This window comes from Pezoporus flaviventris, unplaced genomic scaffold (genome assembly GCF_033815535.1).
Source record: "Pezoporus flaviventris isolate CSIRO_AGI_PZ_B2104156 unplaced genomic scaffold, CSIRO_AGI_Pfla_v1 ptg000008l, whole genome shotgun sequence".
Taxonomy (NCBI): Eukaryota; Metazoa; Chordata; class Aves; order Psittaciformes; family Psittacidae; genus Pezoporus; species Pezoporus flaviventris.
Window position 1 is genome coordinate 4,048,492 of NW_026892556.1, and position 19,039 is coordinate 4,067,530.

At 51.6% G+C, this 19,039-nt stretch overlaps 1 protein-coding gene across 7 annotated transcripts in view; it reads right to left on the reverse strand.

Moving 5' to 3' along the window:
* PUM1 (pumilio RNA binding family member 1) overlaps window positions 1-12,332 on the reverse strand; it is a 63,348-nt gene extending 51,016 nt beyond the window's left edge. For all 7 annotated transcript variants that reach the window (XM_061449992.1, XM_061449987.1, XM_061449991.1 and 4 more), the window contains exons 1-2: window positions 12,190-12,332; window positions 7,878-8,251 (exon numbers count right to left, since the gene is read on the reverse strand). In XM_061449992.1, coding sequence (XP_061305976.1) covers window positions 7,878-8,240 — 363 coding nt within the window. In that variant the 5' untranslated portion in view covers window positions 8,241-8,251; window positions 12,190-12,332. The remainder of the gene's footprint in view (window positions 1-7,877; window positions 8,252-12,189) is intronic.
* Between the last annotated feature and the right edge of the window lie 6,707 nt (window positions 12,333-19,039).

Consider the following 19,039-nt stretch of genomic DNA (forward strand, 5'->3'; position numbering starts at 1 on the left):
CTGCTTTCAAGGCTTCTTTGATCTACAGTGAATTACAGGGCAGATTGCAGGCTGCCACCCTGCCAGCCAAGCAAACCAACTCCAGGTATCCCACAGATCCTACTAGAAGGAATTCTGAGCACTCTGAACTTATCTGCCATCCCAGCAAACAAAAGGGCCAGGTGCTGGGAGCACAAAGCCATGAAAGGGCTCCTTTCTTGGGCTTCACTGATGCTGGACGTGCTCCTGAAGCCCTCCCATTATCTGAGCTCTGCACAAGTTACGGGACCACCTCCGTGTCCTACAGAGTAATGAGGGAAATGCTGTTACTGTGACACTTTTGGGGACAGATCAAACTGTCACGATATCTCAGAATAGCATTTGCTTGTTTCTGTGAGAAGAGATAAGAGATTCCATCCCCCTGCCACAGGCAGGGACACCTTCCACTAGAGCAGCTTGCTCCAAGCCCCTGTGTCCAACCTGGCCTTGAACACTGCCAGGGATGGGGCAGCCACAGCTTCTCTGGGCACCCTGTGCCAGCGCCTCAGCACCCCCTCACAGGGAAGAGCTTCTGCCTAAGAGCTCATCTCAGTCTCCCCTCTGGCAGGTTAAAGCCATTGCCCTTGGCCTGTCCATAGCCCCTCTCCAGGTTTCCTGCCGCCCCTTTAGGCACTGGAGCTGCTCTAAGGTCTCCCCTTAAGGAGCCTTCTCTTCTCCAGGCTGAAGGAGTAAAACATTCCTCAACAGAAGTCACCATTACTGCACCAGAAATCCAGGTGTAGTCATGTACTGATCCAGGAAGAAGAAGAAACATCAAGAACATTCAGGCCGCTGAGGCTCCTTAGAATGGAGGGGAGAAAAAAATTATATACATATATATACATGTATATAGTTGGTTGAACACCCTAAATATTTAGTGGCACTTGACTGAGGTACTCCCAAGTTTGAAGCTTTCTCAATTAACTACAGGTTTCCAAACTGGAGAAGGAAACAAATGCCTCCTACTCAGCCGCGGGAGCTGCCGGCGCCTGTCTGCTCTGAAGGGCTCACAGCTACTTGGTTAACACACATCTGAGAACACATACAAACACACAGATATAGCATCTAGGAGAGGAAAATAGTATTTACCGAGTGAAAACAAGCACCACATACTGTCAACAACAGGCTCACCACCACCGACTAGACCAGGGTTCAGATACTTTGTTCCATTGACTGACGACAGCACTGTTTCTAGCCTTCTCCCATAACAATGGTGGGCAAAGGAAGAATGTAAAAGTACAAGTAGTAGATGGGATGAGGTGGTTTTACTATTTTTGTAGTAGAAGATTCACCATTAGAATTGCTACTCCCATTAGCATTGCAAGCAAAAAGCTATTGAACTTACCCCTGGCTCATGATGGCTGTGGCGTCTGGCCAAGGTGATGAGTGATGCAGGGTACAGGAATCAACCCAAGGAAGCCTCTCACATTGATTATGGGATTCCTCAGGTTCTATTCACAGAGGGAATGGCTTCAGAGAAGCTGTGGCTGCCCCATCCCTGGCAGTGTTCAAGGCCAGGCTGGACACAGGGGCTTGGAGCAAGCTGCTCTAGTGGAAGGGGTCCCTGCCCATGGCAGGGCTTGGAGCTGGAGGAGCTTTAAGGTCCCATCCAACCCAAACCACTCTGTGTATCTATGATACATGAATGTGGAATTTAGGTACCCCCGAGATGTCTCAGGCACATACTGGGGTGCAAAATTCCGGAATATCAGATTATGGAAGCAGCAACCTTACTTTTGTCCTGCTGGAGCTGGTAATACCTCAGGAAAGCCACTTTCTGCTTCCCAGGTGCATGTCTGGATCAAGTTTTTGTGCAAGCACTCAGGGCTACACTAAGATCTGACTGGCCTGACCATAGGGAGGGCTTTTCCTTTCACTCCCCCCCCTACTCTGATCTACCAAGGTTTAAATTCAGAGGGACAAAGGTGTAAGGAAGGGAAAGGCCGCATCTCATTCACCACCTCTGTCACAGGAGAATGGAAGTGGCCCCAGGCTACGCTGGCAATGGTGCAAAGGGCTCATTTGAGGGTTTGATAATAGTCAAGTGTCACCCAGTACAGAATCAAGGTCTGAAGCCCAACTTGTGTACAGGGCAAGTAACATGGGCAGATGCTCCCAAGAGAATCAACTGCCCTAGAACAGAAGTTACCCTTAAAGGAAGAGGAGAAATGTGATAGCTGAGAGGAGATCACTTGGCAGAGGGAGAGCAGCATCTCATGACATTGGCACACAAAAGCAGCTCATCACAGAGCAGAGATCATCAGTCAGAGAAGACAATTCGAAAGCGTCTCAGCAAACACATCAAAGCAAGTTCTCCAATACAGGCACCACCGAATTCAGCGCTCTGGAACAGCTCCTTAAGGAGATTTCCATCAGCAGCTGAGATCAACTGGGCCAGATTTGAGGACAAGGTTACCCTGGATGCAGTGTGCCTTCACCTATTTACAAAGACACTCTTTTTATCACAACCTGTCCTGCCGAAGCACAAAGAAGTCAACACCAATGCAGTAAAACATGGAAGAGCTGAAAAGGGAAAAGCAAAGTTGGAGAGAGGAAAGGAAGATAACAGGCAGGAGCTGTGGTCTCATGAAGCTCTATTCAAAACACACCTGGGCACAAGGTATAAACCGAAGCGCTTGAATTCTTCTTGAAGCACTGAAATCTCTAAATTCAATAGTGTGAAAATAGCTTTGCTCTTCCCGAGCAAGAACCCAGAGGGGAACCAGAGCTCAAAGCCAGGCTGGACGGGGCTTGGAGCAAGCTGCTCTAGTGGAAGGAGTCCCTGCCCGTGGCAGGGGGCTGGAACTGGATGAGCTTTAAGGCTCCTTCCAACCCAAACCGTTCTGTGATTCCATGATTCTCATCCTATGACACACCACAGACACATCCCAGAGCCAGCACACCAGGGCACTTGTGCAATCCCAACTAGAGCCAGGTAACTTCCCACTGCCTGTCAGAGACAGGGAAACCCATGGATACCCAGGAAGCAAGTTCTTACAGTACCCTTCTGAAGATTTCAGGTTGGTTTTTCTCCCCTGTATTATTCGAAGGATTTTCCAATACCCAACCTTAAATATCCAACTTCACTCATGCTCCTTCCAGCTCAGGAAGGATTTTCAAAGGGCAATATAAAGCAAAAGACCAAATGAAATATTCCAATTCCCCTTCCCCAAGACACCCCTTTACTATGGGGAAATCTCTGTGAAACAGATCAGCCAAATGAGACATTTCATTCAGGAGAGTTATGTTGTAAATCATCTGCGTATAGATTTAGCACAGCCCTGTCAGCGTCAGCATTAAGAAAAGCCCTAAGACTGTGAGAGCAGGAAGTATCCATGAGAACTCTAGACATCTAATGAAACACACCTCAGAAAGCTGCCTTCCAGAGCCCCATGTGCTAACACACGGTGTACATGAAGGACTCTGCCTTCAACTCCAGGAGACACCAAGCCAGGTTATCTGGACCCCAGCAGCCCTCACACACCAAATGATTTCCAGGGGCAGATCAGTAAGTCTCTGTCCTGAAGAGTCAACTGTCACTCAAACAGGACAGGACAAGGGGTGATGGGTTTAAACTTAAACAGGGGAAGTTCAGGTTAGATCCCAGGAAGTTCTTCCCTGTGAGGGTGCTGAGGCGCTGGCACAGGGTGCCCAGAGAAGCTGTGGCTGCCCCATCCCTGGCAGTGTTCAACACCACGCTGGACAGATCCCTGGTGACACGGTGTTCTGCTGACAGACACAGTACACCACAAAGTGACCACACACTAGCTGTATAATATGCAGAGTTTATTAAACAAGCATGCAAAAGCCAATAAGCACACTAAAGCAAGCACACTAATGTGAATTAGGTAAACATCTCTCTCTATATAGTGAGTAAGTACAATGAAGCAAATCAGAGATACAGGTATATAAGCAAAGTACCGAAGAAAGTCAGCAATGCATTAAATCATTACTGTATAGAGAGAACAGAGTTTAAGAAGAAATACATCACCAGCTACCACAGAATGGTCCTCCAGGCCCACACTTCCAGCTGGGAAGCCCCATTGCAGCCAATGCCAGGAGGCTCAGGTAACTGGGAAAGCTCCTATGCACTGCCTCCACCCGTAGGTGAGGCTTCTGCCATGGCCACAAGAGGGTTCTGCTTTTATACCCTTATCAAAACAACCGCCTTTGTGCCAGATCTCTGTTTGCTCGTGGGCCCGTGCAGTTTCTCATCATCTCACTGTTGTCCACTTCTGAGAGTGCTGGGCAGGCACTCCAATGCAGCCACGTATAAAGGTCATAGAACAGCTGCACACCTATGTTTTCCTGCCTCTTTCCGACACTCACCATGAACACAAACATATATACGCTGCCTACGCTGTGGCAAACAGCATCCTTTGTTCTGCCTTTCAGCCATGAGAGGGAATCAACTCTCACCTAGGTTCCCATCCATTATACATGGTCTAGGATAAAGCATCCCTGCCCATGGCAGGGGGTTGGAACTGGATAATCTTAAGGTGCTTTCCAACTCTATTCTATGATTCTGTGTTTCACTTTCAAGCACAAACACCAGGGCTCCTCCTCTCTTAGCCTCCAGGTTCTTTTTAGAGGCCCTTGCCATGACTTTAAGGCAGTCACAGGGCCTGCCAACAGGCACTAACACAGTCAAACATCAAATCCAGACGCTTCCACAGCAGCATTGTTTGAGTAGCTGTGCTCTAGACAGGCCAGGAGATTTACCTCCTGTCTCCACTTGAATTCAAGTTCCCAGTTAAGAAGTTCCATGGTCACACTGCCTTAAGGCAAAACTGAGCATAAACCCCAGTCCCAGCCCTGCTGCTCTCACTAATCTTCACCAACTACATGTGAAAAATTCCCCACATTCAACAAGATGATCCCTGTGGAGTTCTATTGTCTCCAATTACTAAACATGTTCTCAGAGCAAGCAAATCCCTAAAATCATTTGCTTCTACTAAACAGCTCCCATACTACCCTTGGAGCAATCCAGACAGTCTGAGCACAGCCACTCGCTGCAATTCAGAAGGGACCACACCACAGAGACGTTCCCTTCGCTCCAATTCAAGCACATACATGCCTCCACCAGCCCTGTCCCAGCAATCCCAGCCAACTTCCCTAAACCCCTGTTCAGTGTTGGTAACTTCTCCCAGCTCAACATCTTGACCAGCTCTTTCTCCCCCCTCAGGAGCCACAGATGGCTGTTTGGATTTGGAAAGACATACGTACGCTTTCATAGAATCACAGAACCATGGAATGGTTTGTATTGGAAGGGTCCTTAAAGCTCATCCAGTTCCAACCCCCTGCCACAGGCAGGGACCCCTTCCACTAGAGCAGCTTGCTCCAGGCCCCTGTGTCCAACCTGGCCTTGAACACTGCCAGGGATGGGGCAGCCACAGCTTCTCTGGGCACCCTGTGCCAGCGCCTCAGCACCCTCACAGGGAACAGCTTCTGCCTAAGAGCTCATCTCAGTCTCCCCTCGGGCAGGTTAAAGCCATTCCCCTTGGCCTGTCCCTGCAGGCCCTTGTCCAAAGCCCCTCTCCAGGCTTCCTGGAGTCCCTGCCCCTTTAGACACTGGAGCTGCTCTAAGGTCTCCCCTTAAGGAGCCTTCTCTTCTCCAGGCTGAACCAGCCTGGCTCTCTCAGCCTGTCTATAGGAGTTTTGTTTAGGAGCTCAGAGATTTCAGTCGGGGAAAAAAAAACTCAGATTCCACCATTACTTCAGTATCTGCAAGAACAAAGAGGAATTTATAATGCATGCTATTTGTGTGGATACCTAAAGACGCAGAGTGACAGCAGCATCTTCAATTGCTGACTTTTATATTGAAACTTGCCCCCCCTCACCTTCTGGTAAAGGGAAAATAGAAAAAGAATGAGCATTTTTCTGCTGTTCACAACAAGAGGATACAATCTACTTCCTTGGGAGCAGAGAAACTTCAGTTTCTTAAGTCATCCCTATTACAGCCACTCACAGCTCCATCCTCAGAGCAGCTGCTCCAAGTACCAACAAATGAGAACAGCCAGCACAATGAGAAATGAAATCAAGGACACAGTAAATAAGTTCTGACTCACAGCACTTGTAGCTATATAGTAACACATGATGAAATACTATCATTTGGTAAAACTCACTGGAGCATTATCACCAGAGAGATGCCTGTCTACATCTATAACGAAGAAGAAACTGGGATTCAACAACTAAAGCAGCCCTCTATCTTTAATTACAACTCCCAAGCTCCAGGCAGACATTAACCTGTATTACCCTATAATTAGTTTTTTCTGACTTCCCATTATCTTCTAGCTCCTGAGTTTCTGAACCAGTCTTCAAGGCAACAAGGGCCCTCACTGCATTATCTTTGCATGTCTAAAATCAAGAGTACAGCAATGGAAGTCTATCCATCAAACATCAAGACCAAACAGACATCCACAATGATTTCCCACCTCTTGGCTTTAAACTAAACACCAGGGCTGAGTGACAAAGACCTTAGGTACAGGCAATGTGCAAACCACCAGGAAGCAAAACAAACAAGGTCCTACTGTTAACTGTATTTATTTTGAGCTTCAGATCACAAAACACATGGGGGAAAACCAGAAAGTACCACATTTACATTTCCTCCATCATTCTTTCTTGCAGTAACTTTTACATTTAGTGACTGAAAACTTGGCCAGTTAACAGGAAAATTACACCTCCTCACTTTAAAGGAAATAACTGCATTGAAATAACTTCATTAAATCCTTTGTTTCCACATGAGGGAATAAGAACAATATTCTTCTGACTGCTTAGCTCATATTGCAGGATTTCATATGCTTTTTCTTCCAGACAAAAATGAACCTGGATTTCCTTCTTTGTTGATGCACACACCAACACCATCGAGGTTGCAAAACTCTCTGCAACATTTGCTTTTCAAAGGTCTGGATGGCAACACTTCCCCCTAGGCAGTGCAACAAAGGAGCGAGTGCCTGTTCCCTTCTACTTGAAATACTAGAGGCAGGAGATACTCATGTGCAGGTTGCAGAAGCTTTGTGTCTGCTGCTCTCCTGCTTGTGGGAATGATTCCGTGTGAAAAGTGTGCTTCCACTTAAGTTGTGCTCCCTTAGAAGAGGGAGCACATCTCCTTTGAGGAGTTACTCACAGGTCACAGACAGAAAGCCAGAGTGAGTCATGCAGTCATTTAACTCACAGCACATCTGACAATGCAACTGCTAAGCAGACTTCTAGTAAACACTACTACAGAGGCACAGGCCAGCCCACTACCCCTTTAAAAACATTTAGTTGCTGTAAGAAGGTAGCTGTGTGCCTAAAAGCTGTTTCCTGACACTCCTAAGGCAGTTCTCAGTTCAGCTAAGCACATGAATAGCACCTTCCCCTCCCAATTATAATAAGAAAAACCCAAACCCAAAACAAACAAGCAAAGAAACCCAGGAAAACACATTACCAGTGACTTCCAGAGCTGTGCTTTTCAATATTGGGAATGGTAAAAGCCCAACCTCCATGCATTGGCAGTTTTGTAATGCCATTACATAAGAATTATTTAACTACAGCAACAGATTTGAACAGCAGCAGCAGGCACTGCTACACTGGTTCACACATTGGAAAAAAAAACCAAATCAATAAAGGGAATGAGAAACTTTGCAAACATGCATTTGACTGTCACAGAGCGGTTTGGGCTTTCAACACCCTGCAAAGCCAAAATGTTTCAGCTTATAGCTAACCAAGGCACCACAATCCTGGAAAGAGAAAACAAAAAAGCACAACTGTTGCCCATTCCAACCACCCAACAACCAGCTTAAGCATCATTAAAAGCATCTATCACAAGCCCGATGCATTCACAGGTTGAGTTTGGAAACAGGGAACTTGGTTTTTACCTGATGTTCTGCATGAATGTTATCCCCAGTAGGCCAGCGATGTTTGCTGTTATTATAGCCGCCTCCACCACTTCCTCCTCCCCCAAGCTGCTCACCATGCTGCCTCTGGAAGAAGTAATCCACCATGGCGTCGTCCTGGGAGCGACCAGCAACTCCAATTGATCCCGGAACAGGACTGGAGTGTGTCCCTGCTGCAAGGGCCTGATTTGCAGCTGGCTGTGGCTGAGCCTGGGACCCTGTTCCAGATGTCAGTACAACAGGCATGTTGGGATTAGCTGTATCTTGAGTGTGCTGCTTCAGGTGGGGGCTGAATGAGTCCTGCCACAGTACTGCTTTTCTCTTCAAAACACACGCAACGCTCATTCCACCAGCACCTATGGAAGGGGATGGATGGGGGGGGAGATGGAGGGAAAAGAGGGAAGGAAAAGATAACATGAAATCCTTACAGCTTCAGCTTTACAGCTTCAATCACACACCCAGCTCGTGACTGGCAGGGAAACATCACGACGCCAAACCCAACTCCTTGTAACATATTCTTTGCTCCATTAACCTAGCAACTAAAATATCACCTAACAATGCAAGCCAGCCAAAAAAAAAACCCCACGTTTTGTGTTCCAAAGCTTTATCAGCACACACAAGGTTTGTGTAAGGGGCCCATTACACTGAAATCAGAGCGTCAGTGTGTTCTATGGACACAACACCCACTGGAGTGCCATGGCTCCCTGGTGGAACACGAATCCCACCCTCAGAGCCTGCTGTGCTTGTTTCCATGCGACACTTCACAGGCCAGATCCTCAGTCAATACACGAGCCCCAATACCACCATGTGCTTGCTCAGTCATGCAAAATACCAAGGCATGCTTTTTAAATGCAAACTTAAACCCCTGGATTTCTACTTCTACAGTTACCCCAAACACAACACGCACCCTTCCTGCACACTCAGCCGCTGGCTCGGGTCGTGAGACAGTAAAACACACTGGCCTGTTTGGTACAAGATTCCCTGGAGACAGAGCAGGTAACCTCCCAGTGCCCGGGATCCTGCAGAACCTTCCAGAGCAGCCAGCAGCGCCAGTCCCACTCGCAGCAGGGGAAAGCTGGACAAGTCACAGAAACCCTCAAACACCGAAACCACCCCAAATGCCTTGCATACAGCCCACATCATCTGTGTGCAGTAAGACAGGTGGGCACCCAGCACCTCCCTAATTCACCATCCTCCCAATATTCTGATGACATCCCAGCAGCACAAACCGTGGAAGTTTGTTATTGAAGATGTTATCAGCTGATCCTGAGAGCAATGAAGACATTGCACGTGTGAACAGAGAAGTGTTTTCATCTGTTATGTAACGCCCAGCCAGTGCAGAGCACACACAGAAACCAAACCTGGGTCTAAAGCCGTGCTGTAGTCAGAACTGGTCTAAGATCATCACTAGTTTATGGCTTGTTACCAAAACATAACCCCAAAGATCCCACACAGGAGTTATAAGGATGACACTGGGGCAGGGGGTGTTCTGTACAACACAACACGTTACCGTTGTACCTTGGTGGCTGCTAACCCTGGCCCTGATCCCAATGGCCTGAAAGGCGCCCGTGTTTGCTCTCTGCTCATCAGAGTCGTTTTGAACAACACTCAACTACTACAGGCAACTTCCAAGAACAATCTTCTAACAGTGGAGAAAGAAAGTCGACACCAAAAAGAAACAACAATCTTGGCTCAAACTTTGTCAGGTTTGCCCCACACACTGAGAAGGGTGTTAACAGTCACAAGAAAACAACTCTAAGAACTGCAGAGATGAGATTTAACTGCCCCTACACACAGCTTCCACAGCCACACACACAACTCCAGGAGGTTTCTTATACAAAGACCCTCACAACTTAAATACCAGCAGCATTCAACAGAACTAACTCCTCCTGTCTTTCCCAACCACTTCATAAACCACTGTGACAACACCTGATATTACTAAACCCTGTTTTTAAGAACACAATACTCAAATTTAATGGCATTTTCCCCTTAGTTTCCCTTTAATAATCATTATCAAAACCCTTCGGTACCACAAAATGAAGGAATAAAGCACCTCCATGCCATAAGAGAAACTCCAAGTAAGTAATTAGTGGGAAGAAATTCACATATCACCCGGTTGGGGCGTGTATGAACTGCTGACAATGAAACCTGAGCAGCCTCTGCGTGAAGAGGTTGCAAGCTCTCTCTGGGCAGTCTTTAAAAACCATAGGAAGATACTATGAATCCGCAAGGAGTTTCACTGTGCCAAGGCCCCTTTTCCAGGGGGAATACCACAGCAAACAAAGTTGTGCGAGGCAGGCAGCACAACCACAACCTTGTTTTCCTCCCAAAGAACCTCCTGCTCACCAGCACAAAGTGGTTTCTGCTTTCATTTATAGGCAGATCGGTAATAACTGTGTTACTATAAAGACTGGAGGGGGGGGAGACTGTCGCAAGGCTCATGGAGGCACCGTGCAGCTCCGCACCAGTGCCTCCTGCTCCCAGACACTTCCTCTTTCGTCTGATCCAGACAAGGCAGCTCCAAAGGCGAGAGGAAAACTTGGCACAGGCGACATTTTGAAAGGGAGCGAAGGGGAAAGGAGCTTTGGGGGTAGTTCAAGTTTGGTTCCAAGCCGGGTTTTTATAGAAATGCCATGGTAAATGCAGCGGACAGCTGAATCCTGTCATTCAAAGCACACAGAGCATCACAAGCATGTACAGTCACCTACACAACACGCAGTCATTCGCTAACCAGCAGCTCCTAATGGCTCCGAGGAGCCTTTCCAGTCCCAAACTCTTCCTCAAAACACAGAATAAACTTTTCCAACCTAAACCAGCTGCTGGGAGGTTTTGGATTTCCAAACAAAGGTTTCCACCCCCCTACCAAGCGTCCAGGGCTGTGATTTTCCTTTTCCCTCGATAAAAACACAGCATGTAAATAAAGCACTCTGTGTTATTACAGGCGAAATACTTTAGCTTATGGGACGTTCCACAAGCAACAAAAACTCTGAAGCTATCTCCAAGCAAGTCTGAAGCATGGCCTTGACTAAAGCAGCTTTAATCCACGCAGAGCACAGCTCCATGCTCAGCTCTTCCCTGCTCCTGTTCAATATCCCTCTGAAAATAAGGCAATATCCCCAAATCAAGCCAGCGCAAGAGGCATGCTTCCAAAAGTTCAATCACGAACGAGAAGGGAGCTTGGGGCTGGGTGGGTTATTTGGGAAAGTTGGGCTGGATGGGAAAGCAGAGCCATTGTTCCGGTGCTGTGTGGGCCTAGGAGAGAACTTTGAGCGTTAAACCTTGTGTTTTCCTTCCAAGGCTGGGGACACGCTGCAGGACACTGGTCACACAGTCACCGACGGAGGTGCTTGAAAGCACCATGAAACCCTTGGGTGATAAACGCTCCCCCCCCCAAACACCCCCCCGTACCCCACCTCCCTCAGTCTTAATAAAGGAAATTCCTTACTCATGATCTGCCTAATAAAATCTCTGCTGAGAACAAAGTTATTAAACACTGACTACAAATATATATAGATATGTATATAAAGCCCAGATTGTTTCTCAGGCTGGGGCAAGAGACAGACTCTTAAAATTACAAGCCTGCAATTAAAAAGAGCCAAACGCTGTTATTACGTGAAAACGAGATAAAAACAAGGGGAAGGGATAAAAAAAAACCCACACAAACACAACCACCCCCCACCCCCCCCGGGTCACCAGCACACCCAAAGTATTGTCTGCATCCTCCTCACCCCCTCTTCTCAAGGCACCGTCCTTCACCCCCCACCCCGGGGACACCGACCCTCGGAGACACCCCCCCCCCCCCCCCCCATTAAGGCCGGGGAGGGGAGAACCCACCGCACCCCCCCACCCCAGCGGGCCGGGCCTCCGGGTAACAAAGCCCCGGCCTTTCCCGGAGAGCCGAGCCCGGCGCCCCCCGGCAGAAAGGGGGAGCCCCACGGAGGGCCAGGCCCCGGGGGTGGACGCAGGCGGGGGGCGCCGGGATGGGCCTGTGGTTCTCCCCCCACACACACACAACAACACCCCGGTCCCTGCCGAGCGGGGAGCGGTCGGGAGAAGCGCTCGGGAGGCAGGGCCCCGCCGCGGCCCCCTTTCCCGGTAACAATAGGGGCCAGGCCCCGGCCCCCCGAGCGCCGACAAGGAGCCGGGCGGGAGCGCCAGACACAGCGCCCCGCCGCCGCTCGCCTTCGGGGCGGCCTGGCGCCGCTCCGCCTCCTCCCCACACCAATATGGCCCCACCGGCGGCTCCGCTGGGGTGCGCGGCGCGGCGGGGGCCCGGTCCGGTGCCGATACTCACGGGCGGAGCGGTAGGATGAAGACGGATCTCGGCCCCCCCAGGCCGCTCGCCGCCTGCCTCTCCCCCTGCCTTTCACTCCGACAACATGGCGGCCCGGCGGGGACGGGCGCCGCGCTGCACGCCGGGAAGGCGAGGCCGCTCCAAGCGATGCCGGCGCTGCCCGGCCCGGCCCGGCCCGGCCCTGCCCGCCGGCCCCGGCCCCTTCACACACACCCGGCCCCGGGCCCTCAGCGCCGGGGCAGGCGCCTTCTTCCTCCGCCGCCCTTCACCCGCGCAGGTTGGGGCTCAGCGGTTCCGCTTCACCACCGTGGCCCCGGTGCGGTCTTAGGGCTCTAGGCCGCCCCTAGCTCCGCGCTGTCGAGCCCATGGGGCTGCGGTGGAGCCCCCTCCTTTATCCCGAGCACCCCGCAGCCCTAGGCGGGCGTTGCTTGGAGGTCAGGCAGCGTCCAGCGCCCTGCCCCACACAGCAGCACCCACCCGGGTGCCCGCCATGCAGAGCCGCCACAGAGGCGCAAAGAGCGGGTCGCGGTCACCCCACGCCTTTCCCAGCGCAGCACCAGCAACCAAGCACGATTCTGGGGGTGTTCCCCCCACCCCAAACCCCTTCCACTCCCCTTCCCCACAAAGCCAGGGCTGTAAGGAAACTACAGACCCCAGCGTGCGCTGCTCCGGGTCCAGCCTGGGCACTAAAACACAGCGCTGCACCCTGGGAGCGGTAGTTTGTGCCACAACACCTCCATGTTAAAGGGGCAGCTCGGTCGGCAGCATTGTGCAGCCTCCTCCATAGCGGTGCTGGGCTCCCGTGGGTTTTATTTGGGGGGGGGGGGGGAACTTAACATGTGCGCTCGATGCTTACATGCGATGCTTCCTCTCCCCCTTGGCCAGGCGAGTGACCCACACATGGAGACAGGAGGAAGGTGCTGGTGCAGGGAAGCGCTCGGGACATGCCCGTGCATGCACACGGAGAAAACAAGCCCAGCGCGGCGGCTGCAGTGTTTCAAAGGGCTTCAGCTGCCAACGGGGTCCCACAAACCACACAGGACACGGCGAGAGGTTTCTCTTTATCCTGAGCTGCTGTGGGCAACGCCATCAGGTTGTGGTTTCAGGTGCAAGAAGTTACCTCGGTTTATCGCAGTCGTTAAGCTCAAGCAGGGTCAGATCCAGCTGGGAGCTGGCTCTGTGGCTTGCATCCATCTTCTCCCCCAAAGGGTGATGGGTGTCTCTGTGTCCCTTCTAAGCACCCACAGCACCAAAGCTGCGTGGAAGCAGCCAACTCCGAACCCCTAAGGACACACAGCTCATGGCTGCAGCCTGGGGGGTGCTGAGCACACCAGGCCAGGTGTGATGGGGTCCTTCAGGATAAGGAGTTAGCTTATAGCGTGTACAGCACCCAAAGCTTGCTTCAGCCAGCGCTGGCGTGGCGTGTTTGACCTGGCAGAGCCTCCCTGTGATAAACTCTGCTGGGACCATGTTGTCCAAATGGGTGTGTGGCCCTTGGCATGGCCCCCCCCCATGCCCTGAGCACCCCACAATGGCTGCAGCATGGATCCTGTGCAACGAGTAGCTCCTGTTAGCGAGGCCTGGCTGCCTCCAGGCTCTTCAGCAGAATAGGAACATCAGCAGCTTCTCTTAGCGAGCATCCCTAGAGAAGACAAAGCTTACTCTGCTGCACTGCGCTTCCCTGCTCCAAGTAAATGGCCTCAGGGATGCAGTCAGCCCATCAGACGTGAGGCTGGATCAGTTCTCCACCTTCCAGCTGGTAGAGCCCTAAACCTGGCTCTGCCATGCCATGGTGGACCATGCCACAACCCCAAATCACCACCGGTGTGAGCAAAGCCAACCTCTTGGCATAGCAGACATGTGAATAGTGGAACTGTGTCGTCTTGGCACTGGAGCAGATCAATCTGCCCACACACCCTCCTCCTCCCTGAACATCCCAGGCTCCTACGTGGCATCAGTGTGGACTCCCGGGTGACAAACATTCCAGCTGTGAAGCATGAGAGGTCGGGAGCTGTTTCTCACACCGTGTCTTCACTTGCGGAGCCCAGGGGAAGATGGGCAGGTCCCTGCTTGCCTCTCCTGGCCACGTTTTAGAGTGTTGTGCTTGCAAACTGGCAACCTCAGCACCCCACCTTGCTGGTGGGGATTCCTGGTCCCCAACTATCATGCTGGTGGTAGCACAGGAGTCCCCAGGCAGTGCTGACCCTCTGCTGTGAGCCAGAGATAACAGCTACACCACAGCGGGTTGCAGCATGCACCCAGGCTGCTGCTGACACCAGAAACAGGGTTCCTGTTAATTACACCAGGGATAATTACATTTATACCGGTATAATAAGAGGGGGAGGGAAGGAGTCCTCCTGTGGTTGAAGTGTTAGTGGTTAAAACCCACGTATGCCAGTCAGTTTACTCAGGTTAGGAACAAAGAGGCAGGGAAATGGCACATGGGGACCTGCAGCCCTGTGGCTATGGGACTGAGCTGGAGTTTGGGTCTCAGCTCAGGATAAGCCTGATTCTTTCCTCCTCTTGGTTTGCAGCTGGTGCATCCTTTGGGGAGGATGCTCGGTACATAAGCCCATGCCTTTCCCCAGGTCCCAGCAATCAGAGGGTACATCACTCCCATCACTTTGGTTTTGCACCCATCCTCTTATTTTCAGAGCAGCGGGGGAAATGCTTCGAAACAAAACTGATGTGAACAATCACCCAAAACGGCCCCAGCCATGGTGAGTGTGGGCATTGCACCACAACCCACAGCCATGGTGAGGTCTGGGGGCTTCACTTTGAACCCCTTATCTCCTGGACCAAACTGGTCCCTCCTTACAGCCACTGTCCCCTGCCTGGCCAAGGCTGCGATGTCATTATAGAGTCTGAGCACCTCTCCCTGCTATCCTGTGAAGAATCCCTGTGTCACTGTAAACAGGAAGGGCAGGAAGAAAAACGAGTTGATTTTCTTCCATCCCAACCCAAGCGAAGAAATGGCTGAGGAGCAACAAAGGATTAATTTACCCTGTGCAGAAGCGCCGGCTCCCTCCCGCAGCCGAGGGACCCTGGCGAGTCACAGATGTTAAGGAGTAAAAAAGCCGCTTTCACAACCTCAGACAAAGGCACAGAGATGCTTTTCAGGGACTCGAGTTGATCCATAGATCTGGCTGCCTGGTCCTAGGTGTGCCGACATAAATACTGCTGGTTCCAAGGGAATGGGAGTAGGCACGGGAGCAAGGCCGGTAGGACGCGATGGGTGAATGGGGACAATGCTGTTTTCGTGCTTGGAGGGAAGCTTTTGGTTGTAAATTGATTAAAGAACACATCCCAGGCCTTATTTCCATCCTCTGTTGTATTTCCTTAGCAAGGATGAATTCTCCAGTGGCCCTGCCAGACAGGATGTGGTGGCAACCCCAAAGGACGCTGTCCTGAAATTGCATTGCCCAGCAGCAGACTGATGGCATGGCTGGAGGAACCCTGAAACGCCTTTGCTGGAGCAAAGCAGCATCATGCTCTGGTCCTGCAGCAGAGCCAGCTCTCAATCAGCTGCCTTTTAGCTCCAGAGCCTCAGAAAGGGCTCAAGGACGGGATGGAGCCACTGCGGGCAGCTGCCCGGGCAGGAGAAGCTCCATTTTGTTCCTGCAAGTGGGACATGTGCCAGATGTGTTACACCATTCCTGAGCTCCTGTCCCTGCCCTGTTGCCATGGGACTCCTGTGTTGTTCCTGGCACTGGTGCCTCTTGCTCTGGGTGGTTTGGTTGCATTGCCGGGGCAAGCTGGGAGCAGAGAGGCTCCACTCTCACCCTTTGCCCTTTCTTACTCAGCAAACCCTCCTTTAGCACTCTGGATTCAAGCAAAATCACTCAGGATATGAGAGAGAAGAAAGGCAAAAGCCTTTCAAGCGCCAGATCTGCTGCGGGCTCCTTCCAGCTTGTGCAGGAGGGGACATGGGGGTCTCACATCCCCATCTCCCTCATCCCTCTGCCCCAGGGCAGATCCAGCCCTAACTGGGCCATGGGTACCATGGGAAGAACCTCATCTACAAAGCAGTAATTAAAAGCTGGATCCCAACGTGTGTGCCTCAGGGGGCTCAGCTGAGGTTGTAGATGTAACGGTGTAGGCACAGGAGTGTGCAGTGGGGGTGATGCTCATCCATACATGATAACATGCTGGGGTGTTGTTTTAACTGGGAGCAAAACAGGAAGCACATCTTGAAGGTGCAGCGTGCAGATAGCTGTGCCCTGGGCAGGGCCCCAGGAGGCCACTGTGACAGCCCAGCAACAGCAACACGGCGTCACCAATGACAAGAGCAAAGTGGACAGCTCAAAGCCAAGAAATCAGATCTGGAGAAGCTGGAAGCAAAGGAGGAGTGAGGTTGGGGACTAGGAAGACCTTCTGGCTGACTGACCCCTTGCAAATCCACTGCTCATACCCTGATGAGGATTGCAGCCCTGTGACTCTGCAGTCTGTATGTTCCCAGTAACAATATACATTTTCCATTGCATATACATATTCCAATGAATAGCTCTGTGCAGGGGAAGGATCCGATGATCTTGAGGCTCTCCAGCCCTGTTTGCTCTGGAGATGTAAAGAGAAACCCAGAGCTTCCTTCCTGTCGATCTTCCAGTGCTGAGGAAGAGCTGGTGCAGTGCAAATGAGATACACAGAGCTGGTGGAAAGAGGTAGCTCCTCACAAAACGCAATCAGGCTAGAGGACTGCAAGAAGATGTCATGTGGACTGAGAAGGCAGCAAGCTTCCAAAGGGCTTACTCATGTAATTGCCTGTTGAGAAAATCCAGTGTTGATATACTTAGTGATAACAAACAAGCTGGAAAGCTTAATCAGCCTCTTGCTTCAGAGCTCTAATGATTAGAAGCTGGGATGAGATGTGGTGTGGGGGATCATCATAGAACCACAGAATGGTTTGTGTTGGAAGGGACCTTAAAGCTCATCCAGTTCCAACCCCTGCCACGGGCAGGGACCCCTTCCACTAGAGCAGCTTGCTCCAAGCCCCTGTGTCCAACCTGGCCTTGAACACTGCCAGGGATGGGGCAGCCACAGCTTCTCTGGGCACCCTGTGCCAGCGCCTCAGCACCCTCACAGGGAAGAGCTTCTGCCTAAGAGCTCATCTCAGTCTCCCCTCTGGCAGGTTAAAGCCATTCCCCTTGGCCTGTCCCTACAGGCCCTTGCCCAAAGCCCCTCTCCAGGGTTCCTGCAGCCCCTTCAGGCACTGGAGCTGCTCTCAGGTCTCCCCTTCAGGAGCCTTCTCTTCCCCAGCCTGACCCAGCCCAGCTCTCTCAGCCTGGCTCCAGAGCAGAGCTGCTCCAGCCCTCGCAGCATCTCCATGGCCTCCTCTGGCCTCGCTCCAACAGCTCCACGTCCCTCTTGTGCTGCTGCCCCAGAGCTGGATCAGGGCTGCAGGGGGGGATCTCCCCAGAGCTCAGCAGAGGGGTAGGATCCCCCCCCGATCTGCTGCTCACACTCTGCAGCCCAGCACATGGGGGGGTTCTGGGCTGAAGCACTCACTGAAGCTGGGTCATGGGGAGCTTCTCATTGACCAACACCCCACGTCCTTCTCCTCAGGCTGCCCCATCCATTCCCCAGCCTGTGGCTGTGCTGGGGATTGCCCTGACCCAGGGAAAGGACCTTGCACTTGGCCTCGTTGAACTCCATGATGTTCCCATGCTCCCACCTCTCCGGCCTGTCCAGGTCCCTCTGGATCCACCCCTTCCCTCCCGCGTGTGTTTTCTGCTTTTCTACTGTTCCAAATTCCAGCTTTTTCTCTTATTTTACTACCAGGGAGGAAATCACCCACCCGGGCAGCGAGGGAGAAGGTGGAATCTCACTGGGACACCAGAAAATGAAGCTCATGGTTACAGGTACAAGCTGGGTGCTAAAGAGCCCGCAGGAGCGAGTGGGAGCATTAAGAGGGAGGGGAAAAAAGGGGGCCAAAAGTAAAAAACCCACCAGATTTTAATCGATTCAAGTGCAGCAGGAAGGGAAATGCCCCAGAGCAGGACAGCATCAGCTGAAACCTTCCTTTGCCTTTCGTAGTTACAGAATAGAAAAGAAATCCTCGTTCACATTACAAATACAGTCCTGTATAAAAACAAGCCAACAGAAAAGGGGGGAATAAGGAAACCCAAAAGGTCACGGCACCAGTGCCTGGCTCCCCCCGAGCTCAGGAGGGAGGGCAGCTCCTCTGAATGAGTTAGGATGATTCCAGGCTTTTCCTTCTGCTTCCTGCTGGTTTGGAGAAGGGTTTTGAGCAGGAGGGTGACTGCTCCCATCCCACCCCATCGCATCCCGCATCCCAACCCACGGCAGGTCAGTGAGAGCATCCTTGGTCCTGGAGAGGAAAAGCAACCCCGGAGATGGTGTTGTCACCGGGGCTGGGCAGCGCTTGGGGCTGGGAATGTGTTTTGGGGATAGGGGGGAATCTGTTGCCTGAAAAACATTGTTTTCCTTGGAAAAACTAAGGGAAAGGGTGGAAAAATTATTGCCTGTAGAGTTTGCAGCTTGGCTGGAGGCGATGGAAGGGCTGGTGGGGGATGCAGCCAAATCCAGGGGGATTTGGGCCTGGGCAGCTTCGGCTGTTGGTGCTTCCCAGCTGCTTCTTGGGAAACACAAAAAATATCCCTAGATAACCCCTTGGATGGGAGGACAAACCCCTGGGAGGCAGAATTCACCCCACCCCACCCCCTGCTGCTTACAGGTGCCAAGGGTGGGCTTGGAGCCAGGAGACACCACATCCCACCTCCGAGAAGCAAAGGAGAAGGAGGAGGTTGGGAGGAGCTGGGATGCTTCATGGACCTTCCTTTTCCTTCCAGCTTCCTCTGAGACTTCCCAGCTCCTCTCCATTCACAAAGCA